The sequence below is a fragment of the Mustela lutreola genome, chromosome 8 (assembly GCF_030435805.1).
Source record: "Mustela lutreola isolate mMusLut2 chromosome 8, mMusLut2.pri, whole genome shotgun sequence".
Taxonomy (NCBI): Eukaryota; Metazoa; Chordata; class Mammalia; order Carnivora; family Mustelidae; genus Mustela; species Mustela lutreola.
The window spans coordinates 59051612-59065572 of record NC_081297.1 but is presented as its reverse complement, the minus strand read 5'-3'; the positions used below and the strand labels follow the sequence as shown (position 1 = coordinate 59065572).

The 13961-nt window shown below is 34.5% G+C and overlaps 1 protein-coding gene across 1 annotated transcript; it reads left to right on the top strand.

Moving 5' to 3' along the window:
* Positions 1-2192: 2192 nt before the first annotated feature.
* On the top strand, positions 2193-3131 carry LOC131837858 (olfactory receptor 6C74-like). Its single transcript, XM_059183522.1, has one exon. The coding sequence runs from the start codon at positions 2193-2195 to the stop codon at positions 3129-3131; it is 939 nt and encodes a 312-aa protein (XP_059039505.1).
* The last annotated feature ends 10830 nt before the right edge of the window (positions 3132-13961 follow it).

Genomic DNA, 13961 nt, shown 5'->3' with positions numbered 1-13961 from the left:
AGAGTCCTCATGTAAATGCCTCTAGATATAATTGGAATCAACTTTTATTTGTCCTTATATATTTATTTTTATTTATATATATACTTTTTATTTTTAAGAAGATTTTATTTATTTCTGAGAAAGAGAGAGCATGTGTAAGAATGAGAGAGAGAACATGAGCAGCAGGGAGAGTCAGAGGCAAAGGGAGAAGCAGACTCCCCTGCTGAGCAGGGAGCCTAATGCAGGACTCAATCCCATAACCCTGGGATCATGACCTGAACCAAAGGAAGATGCTTAACTGATGGAGCCACCCAGGTACCCCTGTACATGCCTTTTAATAATAACAACTTAATGTTTTGGGGGCACCTGGGTGTCTCAGTTCTTGAGCGTCTGCATTTGGCTCAGGTCATGATCCCAGTGTCCTGGGATCCAGCCCCATATCTGGCTCCCTGCTTAGTGGGGAGCCTACTTCTCTCCCTCTTCAGCTCCTACATCATTGTGTTCCCTCTCTCACTTTCTTTGTCATAAATAAATAAACTCTTTTAAAAAATAATAATAACTTGTGTTTTTGAGGTTGAAAGTAATTATCTTGGTATCAAGACAGACAGTATTGTCTTACTAGTGCCCAAAGCCAAACCTTAAGTATTTTATTGTGCTTGATGATGAAGATACCAGGGAAGGAAATATTCCTTAGAGATACAAATAATTTTTTGAAGAAATAGACTATAATATCTCCTATAATTATTTGTACAAAGTATTTTACTTTTAAGGTGATGACTTGGATAATATACTCCTTCAAACTTAAACCTGATTTCCAACTGACCAGCCTAGCAAGACGGAGCATATGATTGTCTCAGTATATGCGTGTTGTTGAAAAGAGTATCTGTATAGTTAATGTTTCTTTAATTATGAGTTAGCTGAATGTCATTATGATAGGGAAACATATGCTTCCTAAAATTGGTGTCACCACTGTTCTGAGATATGTTGTGTGTTTGAAATGTACCAAATACTCTCACACCCTAGTTCCCTTAGGCCATGCTGATCTCAAAATTGTTCACGTTTTCGGTCTGTATTTTAGACAAAGAATAAAATGGTAAGTGTAAAGCACAGAAGCAGATGGGGAGGAATTTTATTGGAGAACATTTTATCCTTAAAATTTTTACTTACTAAATTACATATTTTAGTTACCTATTTATTATTTTTTTTATTTTAAAAAATTGTCTTAGTAATTTGTATATTTTAAATCTTCTTTTTTTTTTTTTTTACTCAAATTTGCTATCCTGTCTCTTTAAACCCTTTTTATCTTCTGGGTTTCTATAAAGCTTTGTCTTTATTGCTCTCTTCTCATTATCTCTAACACCTCAGACAATTTTATGAACACTAATTTGTATATTTCTCTCTGCATCTCTATTATTTTTCTCATTTTCACCTTATTTTACTTGATCTATTCTCAGAACTATAACATGCAGATGAAAACTGAGCTTTTTTCTTATATACACTGAAATTACCAGACTTTTCCCACTGATTTTGTTTCAGGATACAAACTAGGAAGGGGTTATATTGAAGAAATGGAAACACTAATAAGGATGGCAAATAAATAAATTCCCAATATCTCAAAGTCACTTATCTAAAATTGTATCTCATTAGCCATGAAAATAAAGGACACAAGAATCAGGTATTTGAGTTGATTAGTTGAAGAAAATGGTAAAGTTATGACAGCCCTGTTGTTGAAGACCACAAGGGGTGTCTGTGTGTGTGTTAAATGGAATAAATGGGCTGCTGTACTTTTAAGGACAGATATCACTTTGTTTCTAGTATGCATACCTTTTAATTGAACAAGAAATGGCATCCATTCCAATTCTTGTGTAAATTCAAGAGAGGAAAAGCATTTTTCTATGTTTGAAATCTCCCTCTAATTTCCATCAAATTTATCTCCTTAAAATATCAACAATTTATACCATCATATAGGTTATTCGCCAGTAGAATTACAAACTGAAGATGGAATTCTCTGTCCAGATGCTCTGGAAATGCAAACTATTGTTTCTCCTGGCATACCCATCTTCAAAACCTGAATGAGCATTGTGTTACTCTATCTGAAATGTCGCTTGCTAACCTTATTTTAGACAATTAAATCACTCTTATTTTTCTACTGGGATTGCCAATTACTTTCTGTTTTTCTTTCCTATTTAGAACTGGAAAAATAGAGGATAGTAATGGGAAACCACACACGAGCAATAGTGTTTATACTGGCAGGTTTGACTGATGACCCACAATTGAAAGTTGTGTTGTTTGTCTTTCTGCTTCTCACCTACTTGCTGAGTGTCACTGGCAATCTGACCATCATCACACTCACCCTGGTGGATACTCACCTCAAGACCCCCATGTATTTTTTCCTTAGGAATTTTTCCTTCCTAGAAATTTCCTATACTACTACATGCATCCCTAAATTGTTGGTTACTATGGCAACTGGAGACAAAACCATTACCTATGATAATTGTATTACTCAAGTGTTTTTTGCCTTCCTTCTTGGTGCATCTGAATTTTACTTGCTGGCTGCTATGTCCTATGACCGCTATGTTGCCATCTGTAAGCCCCTGCATTACACAACCATCATGAACAGTAAGATCTGCATTCAACTTGTCTTCTGTTGTTGGCTTGCTGGATTCTTTACCATCTTTGTTCCTCTCCTCTTGGGACTAAAGCTTGACTTCTGTGCGTCCAAAATTATTGACCATTTCTACTGTGATACAACTCCCCTCATGCAGATCTCATGCTCAGACACACAGCTCGTTGAGACCATGGGGTTCATTTCTGCATCGATGACACTTGTGGTCACATTGCTAATGGTTATAATTTCATATGCTTTTATTGCCTTAACAATTCTAAAAATCCCTTCAAGTAAGCAGAAGAAAAAAGCTTTTTCAACATGTTCTTCTCACATGATTGTGATATCCCTCTCTTATGGCAGCTGCATCTTCATGTATGTTAAACCTTCAGTTAAACAAAGAATATCTTTTTCCAAGGGAATTGCAGTGCTCAATACTTCCGTGGCCCCACTATTGAATCCTTTCATCTATACTTTAAGGAACCAGCAAGTGAAAAAAGCTTTCATGAACATGATACACAGGGTTGTTTCTTTCTCAAGCAAATGAGTGTCCTGTTGCATTTTATACAAAGGAAATAAACAAAGGAACCCCTAATAATATCAATGTATCCAGTAGTAGCTTCCAATACACAGTTTCTTCTGGTTTGTTTTTATTTTTTTATTTTGTATTTTTTGCTTCCATGTCTATGATATTCATCTTTACCTCTTCTCAAGCTCTATTTGCACAAAAAAATCTTTGTTCCAAAGAATTTAATTTTCTTTATGTCCTTCAAGAGATATTTTTTTTCTCATCTCAATTCTTTTACCTGTGAATATCTGAAAGAAATGGAGGTAAGCTTTCAGTCTGTCTGTTATCTTTGAATTCTAGTCAAGAATATAAAGTATTTTTTTCTCATTCTTTCTAAAAGAAATAAATCTTTAAAAAAATAAATAAAACTAATAAAACATTGTGCATTAGAGTTTATTCCATTGAAACCAGTTGTTTAGTTTGTGTGAGAGAATTATGAGAAATTATAAATATTTCAATTAAACCTGACAAATAATATATTAGAAATCATAAGAAATTATTGAGCATACCTGCCTCCTGAAGGGTGGAACAGCATAATAATTTCAGCAAATACCTAAGCCTGGTTTGAAAATCATAATATACACATCAACTTCAGATGATTTCATGAGAATAAATGTGTTGAAAAAATTATAAATTATTAATCACACATATTCTTGTATCTTTTGAAAGATGAAACTAAGGATAGCATTTTGTATCTCTCTTTTGTTTAACTTTCCTATAATTTCCTATAATTATGTTTCTTCCCATACATGGTATAGATTTAGAAAAGTATCATCTCATTTACTGATTTTTTTTTAAAGATTTGATTTATTTATTTGACAGACAGAGATCACAAGTAAGTAAAGAGGCAGGCAGAGAGAGAGAGGAGGAAGCAGGTTCCCTGCTGAGCTGGGAGCCCAATGCAGGGCTTGATCCCAGGACCTTGAGATCATTACCTGAGCCAAAGGCAGAGCCACTGAGCCATCCAGGAGCCCCTCATTTACTGAATTTAATATCAAATGATAACTAGGTAGATTGATACAGTTAGCAAAAAGTATCATAACGATAAAAAAATAATGAATGAGTTTACCTGTGTAAAGTAAAAGTATAGAAGAATATTCAGGATTTATAACTTAAATTCAGAAACTGGATTAAAAATGAAATATGAAAGTATGGCATTGGAAAAACATGAATTAAAAATCTATTTTTAAGGGAAGCTTTTGGAAATGGGTTATAGTTGACACTGACATTTAGAATTTCTTTAGTCATTTCTTTTTCTTTAATACCAAAGAAATTTCTTTCTTTAAAATGTTCTGATATTTTAAAATATTCATATAACAAGGATTCAAATTAAAAATAATCAGTTAAGTTTCTTTTTGGCAAATAGGAACTATATAAATTTTCCAAAAGAGAGAATATCTCTCAGGATATGATAATAGCTAAGCTGATCTGGTACATGATTTAGCTAATATTTTATGCAGAAAAAAAAAAATACTTGCTCATGATCAGATTCTGAAACCGTGTCTTTCTTTGGTTGTTAGCATTTTTTTAAAAATCACCTTGTAATAACATTATGGTTTAGTAAGTTTAGCCTAATTATTTTTTATTTGCATTTTTTATTTCAATTCTAGTTATTTAGCATATATTGCAAAATCGGCTTCAGGATAGAATTTAGTGATCCATCACTTAAATGTAATGCCCAGTGCTCATCACAATGAGTGCCTTCCTTAATACTCATCACCCATTTGACCTACAAACCTCCCTCAGTTTAACCATTTTTATTGTGAAGTTTTGGTGAGATTCATAGAAGGTAAATAACAATCAGTGGAGATGGAGTTTATCTGGATTAGACAAACAAATGAGACTTTTCTGTAAATTGTTGTTTTCTTCTTTATATTTCTAAGGTATAGTGTTGAACATGATAAAAATATCACTCTGCCAAATCCCTACCTAAATATTTTAATGTATTCCTTCTGCCAAAATTTCTCCTTCTTGAAAATCTCATTTATGCTGATTTATTTCCCTAAATTGTTGATAACTCCCATGACAAAGACTAAACATTTCCCTAGAGTATTGGTACAACTCAATTATTTTTTCTTCTTCTTTTGGGGAGCTTCAGAAATTTTGTGTTCATATGTCCTATGACTACTCTGTTGTGGTCTGCAACCCACTGTCACTTGATCATTATTCTCAGCAAAATGTGCTACCAACTTGTATCAAGTTGTACTCAGTTCATGGGAACTAGATTCATCTTTTAACATACTTTGAGGCACAGATTGATGTTCACTTGATGGTATTTGAATATCTAATTTTTTTTTAGCACTAAGTGCTGAACATTGTGCTACATCCATTGAATCACTAAAGAAAAACTCTCTAAGACAGAAAACAGAAAACAATAGCAAAAAACAATGAAAACAGAAGTCAAATCTTTAGGACATAAACATAATAGATATCTCTAGTTAAATCCATCAAGGAAAAATAGAAGGCACAAATTACTGATGTTAGCACTATAATATGACTTCACTACAGATTCTTTGGATATTGAAATTATAATGACATAATATGAACCAGTTTTTGGCAAAAAATAGATATTTTATATGAAATGGATAAAATCCTTATAAAACATAAACTTCCAAAGCAGTCAGAAGGAATTTATAAATGGAAAACTCTATAATAGCTAAAGCAAATGATTCATAGTTAGAAATGTCCCCTCTATACACATACACACACACACACACACACACACACACACACACACATCTAGGTTTAGATGGCTTCACTTATGAATTATACTAAATAATTCTAAAAATACCAACTATACACACATTCTCCAAAAAAGTGGAGGGCAGAATACTCAATTCACCCTAAGCCCTCATTATCATGACACAAAAACACAGGAAAGGCTTTAAAAGAAAAAAATAAATTCAGAAAATTACTTATGAGTACAGATAAAGAAATTCTAAGAATAATATATTAAAATTCAATCCAATAGCATATAACAATGGTAGTATACTATGATGAAATGGAAGTTATTTATAAAATGTACTGTCCATTTAACATTAGAAAATGTATTGATATAACCCTTAACATGCATACACAAATGTATCCAATAGTATGAGAAAAAAATAATAGCATATTCTGGGCCATAAAACACACTTTAAAAATTTTGAGGACTAGAATTGATACTGTATTGGGTCTCAAACCACATGGTATTAAAATAAAATCAGTGAAAAGGATGAATGAGAAAATTTAAATTATGTGTAGATTAAATAACACTTCTAAAAACACATGGGTCAAAAAAGAAATCTCAAGAGGCATTTAAAAGGTCTTTATTATTTATTTATTTAGGTTTTTTTTTTATTATGTTCAGTTAGCCAATATATAGTACATCATTAGGTTTTTTTTATTTTTTAAAATTTTTATTAGGATTTTTAAATTTATTTTATTATTTTTAATTTATTTTTATCATAACAGTATTCATTATTTTTGCACCACACCCAGTGCTCCATGCAATCTGTGCCCTCTATAATACCCACCACCTGGTACCCCAACCTCCCAACAAACACTCCTTCAAAACCCTCAGATTGTTTTTCAGAGTCCATAGTCCTCTGGTTCACCTCCCCTTCCAATTTATCCCAACTCTCTTCTCCTCTCTAACTCCCCATGTCCTCCATGCTATTTGTTATGCTCCACAAATAAGTGAAACCATATGATAATTGACTCTCTCTGCTTGACTTATTTCACTCAGCATCATCTCTTCCAGTCCCGTCCATGTTGCTACAAAAGTTGGGTATTCATCCTTTCTGATGGAGGCATAATACTCCATAGTGTATATGGACCACATCTTCCTTATCCATTCATCCATTGAAGGACATCTTGGTTCTTTCCACAGTTTGGCGACCGTAGCCATTGCTGCTATAAACATTGGGATACAGATGGCCCTTCTTTTCACTGCCTCTGTATCTTTGTGGAAAATACCCAATAGTGCAATTGCAGGGTCATAGGGAAGTTCTATTTTTAATTTCTTGAGGAATCTCCACACTGTTCTCCAAAGAGGCTGCACCAACTTGCATTCCCACCAACAGTGGAAGAGGGTTCCCCTTTCTCCAGATCCCCTCCAACACATGTTGTTTCCTGTCTTGCTAATTGTGGCCATTCTGACTCGTGTAAAGTGATATCTCAATGTGGTTTTAATTTGAATCTCCCTGAGGGCTAGTGATGATGAACATTTTTTCATGTGTCTGATAGCCATTTGTATGTCTTCATGAGAGACGTGTCTGTTCATATCTTCTGCCCATTTTTTGATATGATTGTTTTGTGTGTGTTGAGTTTGAGGAGTTCTTTATAGATCCTGGATATCAACCTTTTGTCTGTACTGGCATTTGAAAATATCTTCTCCCATTCCATGGGTTGCCTCTTTGATTTTTTGACTGTTTCCTTTGCTGTGCAGAAGCTTTTGATTTTGATGAAGTCCCAAAAGTTTGTTTTCGATTTTGTTTCCTTTGCCTTTGGAGACATATCTTGAAAGAAGTTGCTGTGGCTGATATCGAAGAGATTACTGCCTATGTTCTCCTCTAGGATTCTGATGGATTCCTGTCTCATGTTGAGGTCTTTTATCCATTTTGAGTTTATCTTTATGTACGGTGTAAGAGAATGGTTGAGTTTCATTCTTCTCCATATAGCTGTCCATTTTTCCCAGCATCATTTATTGAAGAGACTGTCTTTTTTCCACTGTATATTTTTTCCTGTTTTGTTGAAGATTATTTGCCCATAGAGTTGAGGGTCCATCTCTGGGCTCTCTACTCTGTTCCACTGGTCTATGTATCTGTTTTTATGCCAGTACCATGCTGTCTTGGTGGTCACAGCTTTAAATGCCATTCCGATCAAAATTCCACCGGTATTTTTCAAAGAGCTGGAGCAAATAATCCAAGAATTTGTATAGAATCAGAAGAGACCCCGAATCGCTAAGGGAACATTGAAAAGCAAAAATAAAACTGGAGGCATCACGCTACCTGATTTCAAGCTTTACTACATCATTAGTTTTTGACATAGTGTTCAATGATTCATTAGCTGTGGAATAGCTTGGAAGACCATTAAGAAAAGGGAGGGTGGATGTGAGGGCGATCTGGCTGTGACATCTGTCACCCCATTGATCTCCAGGGTTGATTCTGCTGATCTGGCTGGCTAGGCGGGTGTCCCCTTCCTCCCTCACCGCTCCATATGCGTCCCTCCCGAAGCTGCGAGCGCAGTCGAAGAGGACGACCTTCCCGGATAGAGAAGAGGACCGTTCTTCGGTCAAGGGTATACGAGTAGCTGCGCTCCCCTGCTAGAACCTCCAAACAAGCTCTCAAGAAAAGGGAGGGAAAACTAAATGGGAAGAAATTTAAACGTTTTTTAATAAGTGAAAATGAAACAACATTTATTAAAATTTGTGGAATGCAGTGAAAGCAATGCTTAGAGGGAAATTTATAGCATCAAATGTATCTACTAGAAAACAAGAAAAATCTATAATCAGTTACCTGTTTTCACTGTAGGATATGGCGATTAAAAGGATAAAAATAAGGGAACCCTGTGAACAATTCTAATATTTGGTAACCTAAATGAAAGTGACCATTCTTTGAAAGAAACAATTTGCCAAAACTCACATAATAATAATCCAAAAAAGGTTTATATCTATTAAAAATTCACTTGATAATTAATTACCTTCTAAAACACATAGCATCAAGCATTCCATGTTCATAGTTTCTTAGAATACTATTAATATGCTACCAAAACAATTTATAGATTTAGTTCAATCTCCATCAAATCTTAATAGTATTACTTTTTTTTTTCAAAATGGAAAACCACCACAAAAACAATGGAACAGTTGATTCTGATTCAAATAGAACTGCAAGGACACCTGAATATCCAAACCCATCCTGAAAAAGAAGAAAAAAGTGAGAAGACTCAAATATCACAGTATCAAAGCACACTACAAATCCACAGTACTCAAAAGAATTGTGATATTGGCAAAAAGACAGATAGATAGAAACATGGAATAAAATGAAGAGTCCAGAAATAAGCTTATACATCTATCACCAATTTTCCCCTAGGGTACCAAGATCAGTCAGTGGAGAAAGAAGAACCTTTTCAACAAATAGTGCTGGCATAACTAGATAATCACATGGAAAGGAATAAAATTATACTATACAAAAATCACCTCAAATAGAGTATATCTGTGTACTTAGATGTAAAAGCAGACAATCCAGGTCATTTAAGAAGGTTGGATATATGACCTTGGATTTGGATTTGGCAATGGATTTTTAGATATGGTATGAGCAACAAAGGATTATTTTGGACTGCATCAAAATTTAATCCTTTTGTTCGTCTAAGGACATTGTCAAGAAGTGAAAATAAAATCTACAGAAAGAGAGAAAATATTTTCAAATTGTGTATCTTAAAAAGCTCTAGTATCCAGAATATATGAAAAATTTATTACAAATCAGCAACATCATAAAGAAATAACCCAATTAAAAATGTGCAAGGATTTGGGGATTTCTGGATGGCTCATTAGTTGAAGTGATCGACTCTTGGTTTCAGCTCAGGTCATGCTCTAATGGGTCCTGAGATCAGCCCTATGTCAGGCTCCACACTCAGTGGGGAAATTTGCTTGAAGATTCCTTCCCTTTGACCCTTTATCAACTCACACATATGTGTGTGCAAGTGCACACACGCTCTCTCTCAAATAAATTAATGAGTCTTTTAAAAATGTGCAAGAAGGGGCACCTGGGTGGCTCAGTGGGTTGAGCCTCTGCCTTCGGCTCAGGTCATGGTCTCAGGATCCTGGGACTGAGCCGCACATCAGGCTCTCTGCTCAGCAGGGAGCCAGTTTCCCCATCTCTCTCTGCCTGCCTCTTTGCCTACTTCTGCTCTCTGTGTGTCAAATAAATAAATGAAATATATTTTTTAAAAATGTGCAAGGATTTGAATACAAATTTCTTGAAATGTCCAACAAGCACATACAATGATGCTCAATATTATTAGTCATTATGGAAATGCAAATCAATACCAAGATAAAACACTTCAAACCCATTAAGATGACTCTAATTTTTTAAATGTAGATGTGTAGAAATTAGAATGCTTTTATATTGTTAGTGGGAATGTAAAATTGTGTAGTCATTATGGAAAAGTTTGGCACTGTATGTGGGCTAGAGATGTTTAGGTCAAATTTGTGTTATGTTAAAAGGCAGAGTCCACTAAAATCTGACTTACAGAATAGCAAAGGCCATCATAAATAGTAATAGAGAAATATAGACTTTTTATAAGATTTTATTTATTCATTCATTCATTCATTTAACAGAGAGAAGAAGAGAGCACAAGTAAGGGGAGAAGTCAAGGGAGAGAGAGAAGCAGCTCCCCGCTGAGCAGGGAGTCAAATATGGGACTCAATCCCAGGACCCTGGGATCATGACTTAAGCCTAAGGCAGCTATTTAACCATCTGAGCCAATAGGCACCCCAAATATAGGCTTCTTTAGTTTCTTTCTTTGTTTTTATTTTTATATAGCTCTATTAATGCAATGTGTTATCCTTTTGTGAAGCTTGGATTAAAATAAAAAAATTCAGAGAGTTTGATAGAGTTAGTGAATTTTTGAATGCAAATTGTATGAGTGAAGTTTTAAGGATGTTACTGCTGACTAACAGAATATTAAAGGAGGTTGGGTGTCCACAGCAATGTGTTTATGAGGATATTAAGAGAGTAGGTATCTCTGTAAACTTTCCTCTTTAATTCTCATTTTTTCCCCTCTACTCCTCCCATTTATCCCCCTTATTCATATAAATAAGCTGTGAGAAACCACACAGCAGTGACACCTTTTATTCTTCTTGGACTGACCAATGATCTGGAATTACAGGTGGTCATTTTTCTCCTCTTTATTTTTGTCTTTATCTACTTGCTGAGTGTCACTGGGAATCCAACCATAATCACCCTCCCCCGATGAACTCTGATCCAAAAACATCCATATATTTTTTCTCCAAAATTTCTCATTTTTAGAAATCTCATTCACAACTATCTGCATCCCCAAATTTCTCGTCAGTATGGCAACAGGTGTTAAGGAAGTACAAAAGCTAAAGGGACTCCATTTCAGAAAAACTCCATCTCTGCTGTTTTATGCTAAGCCCCATTTACTCATGTTCCATACATAGCCTCTGAACAAGCCAAAGAAGCTACGTTCCCACCTCAAAGGAAAAGAAAATTCAACATTCTCTGAGTTTTGTTCTAGTCCCCAAACACCTGGTAACATCCAAGAAGAGCCAGATTCCAGACATGTTCCAGAACATTAGCTTCAAACAAATTTTGCTGACACCAGCATCAACACCCTTATCTTTAGTAATATACAGAATAATCCCTGTTGTTCACCTAATACTCACTTTTCCCTGGATTCCTGGAGAAATGCACACCCTAGACCATTTTCTACTATAAACCTCTAGCCCCCCAAAACAACAAAAAGACTAATTCTCCTTCCCTTTCCAAGTCTCCCAGACACTCTACTATTCTGTCACTTACATTAATCAATAACCTCTGTTTCTGCTTTCTCTGGCTCACGTTTGACTATCCTGTGGGAAGTCAAGGACTTGGCTGGTCCTGTGGGACCACCCTCTCCTGTCCTCAGACCCAGTCTGAATACATCAATAAGGCCATTTCTTACAACAGTTGTACAGCACAGTCGTTTTACACTGGCGTGGATGCAGACAAATTTTTCTTCTGGTTCCTTAAGCCAATGTTTATCTTTGGATTAGTACTTCACGGACTCTGAGCAGCTTCTTTAAAGATCTCTGTAGTTATACTTAAACAATTTGAATAATGAGATCTTTTTTGGTGAATAAAAAGGTTCAAATAAGTTTACTCTTTTAACGATCTAAACAATAATCTTGTTTTCAGAGGGATTGAAATTCCTAATTATGAAGCTTTCATAAGAAATGGAATATAGAGTTATCACAGTAGAGCATTAGAAAAAAATATCTTTAATAGTCTCAGAAGATTCTCAGAATCATTGAATGAAAGTAAAAGTAATAAATTTCAGAAATAGCTTGCAAATTTGTACGTCAAATGAGAATTCCCTGTTGCTCATGAATTGCTATAAAAAGGCCAAATACGAAATTTTTTTTGTAGGTCAGATTCTAAAAAAAAAAATAACCAACAATTGCGGTCAGATGCATTTATATAGGGTTTATAAACAGATGAAAGATTATATAGGGTTTATAAACAGATGAAAGTATTAACCTAATTACCCTGAAGAAAAGGAGTGAGATAGATGAAAGTTACGCTTCTATCACTTCCCTAAACCAAAAGTAAGGATGGAATACCTACACAAAGGAAATGTATCTTTCCTAGATGGAAGTTTGCTGAATCTTTGAATATGGAGATGTACACTATTGTTGCCAAAGGAATAGAGTCTGCATTTTTTCTTCAGGTCAGAATTAACATAATTTTTCCAAGTAGAAAACAAGCTGGAATTGAGAGAAAGATTTTGGCAAACAAACCTTACATAAGGCAATAATTTGACACTACATTGCTATGAAAAACACTGAATTTATTTCACAACAATTTTAGAAAATAGACGGGTAACATAGAATATACTGGTTGTATTCCAAGACATAGGAATGAAAGGGCAGGACTTTTAACGGTAAATTACGTTTAAAATGCTACCAAGGTGATTCTTCACAAAACATTTCAACAGTACTTAAATACCAGGTGTAAGTCCAAAACACTTGTTACCTCTACCTGTATAATACCATATTAAGTACTAGTTGAACCACATTCTTGAATTGTTCAACATAAACAATATCTTTTACTGGGTGCTAAACAGGCACCTGGGTGGCTTTGTCAGTTAAGCATCCATCTAGGTTTTGGCTCAGATCATGATCTCAGCGGGGAGTCTACTTCCCTTTCTCTCTGCCTCTCCCCCTGCTTTTGTACACACACATTCTCTCTAAAATCAATGAAATAAAATCTTTTAAAACATTATCCTACTTTATATATGGAAATTCTGAGACACAAAAATTTTATGTATTCTGTGAAGTATTCGACATTGTAGTTGTGAGGAAACTATACTGAAACCAAACTGAATATCTCAAAAATTTTGTTTTAAACATTAGATATACTAATTCCTCAAATGCATGTGGTTATTTAATACCTCTGTGTTATTTGCATATATTTAGACTGAAGTCTTCTTTCCTTATGTATATTTTTAGTCTCACTATTACTTTCTCCTAAATGCCTCCCAGAACTCCAGAATAACTTAGAAACTATACAGAATGCCCCATAATATTTCAATATCCTTTTATTACAACACTAATTATACACTATGTACTAATATTAGAGATTTGTTTGTCTCCTTTAAGTAAGACAAACTTCTTAAATATAAGGATGGAGCACTTTGCAATGTCTGAAATAAGGGGGATACATAATAGATGTTTAATTAACAAATTAAGTATAGCAAATTATACTTTAAAAGGCATATTTTTTTAAATTCATGGTTTCTAGAAGCTAATATACAATAAAGAAATGTTATTTTTAAAGCTTGTGGTACAGATTTGAGAGGTGTTTTCATTAGGAATAATAAAATGTAACGGTGGAACTTAGCTGCAAGATTCTCCAAGAGAATGTCCATAGCAGATAAGTAATGAGGCAGAAGAACACAATCAGAAGAAATGAATGAGGGTGCCTACTTCAGCCTCCACTCTGCTTATGCTATCTCTGTCTCAAATAAATAAACAAAATCTTAAAAAAAAAGAAATGAATGAATTTTTTGTTGTTGTTTTTATAGCAAGACTGTGATTTGTGACATTCA

Bases quoted from the DNA above. Each gene is read 5' to 3' on its own strand.
- LOC131837858 (XM_059183522.1), top strand. From the start codon at position 2,193: ATGGGAAACCACACACGAGCAATAGTGTTTATACTGGCAGGTTTGACT.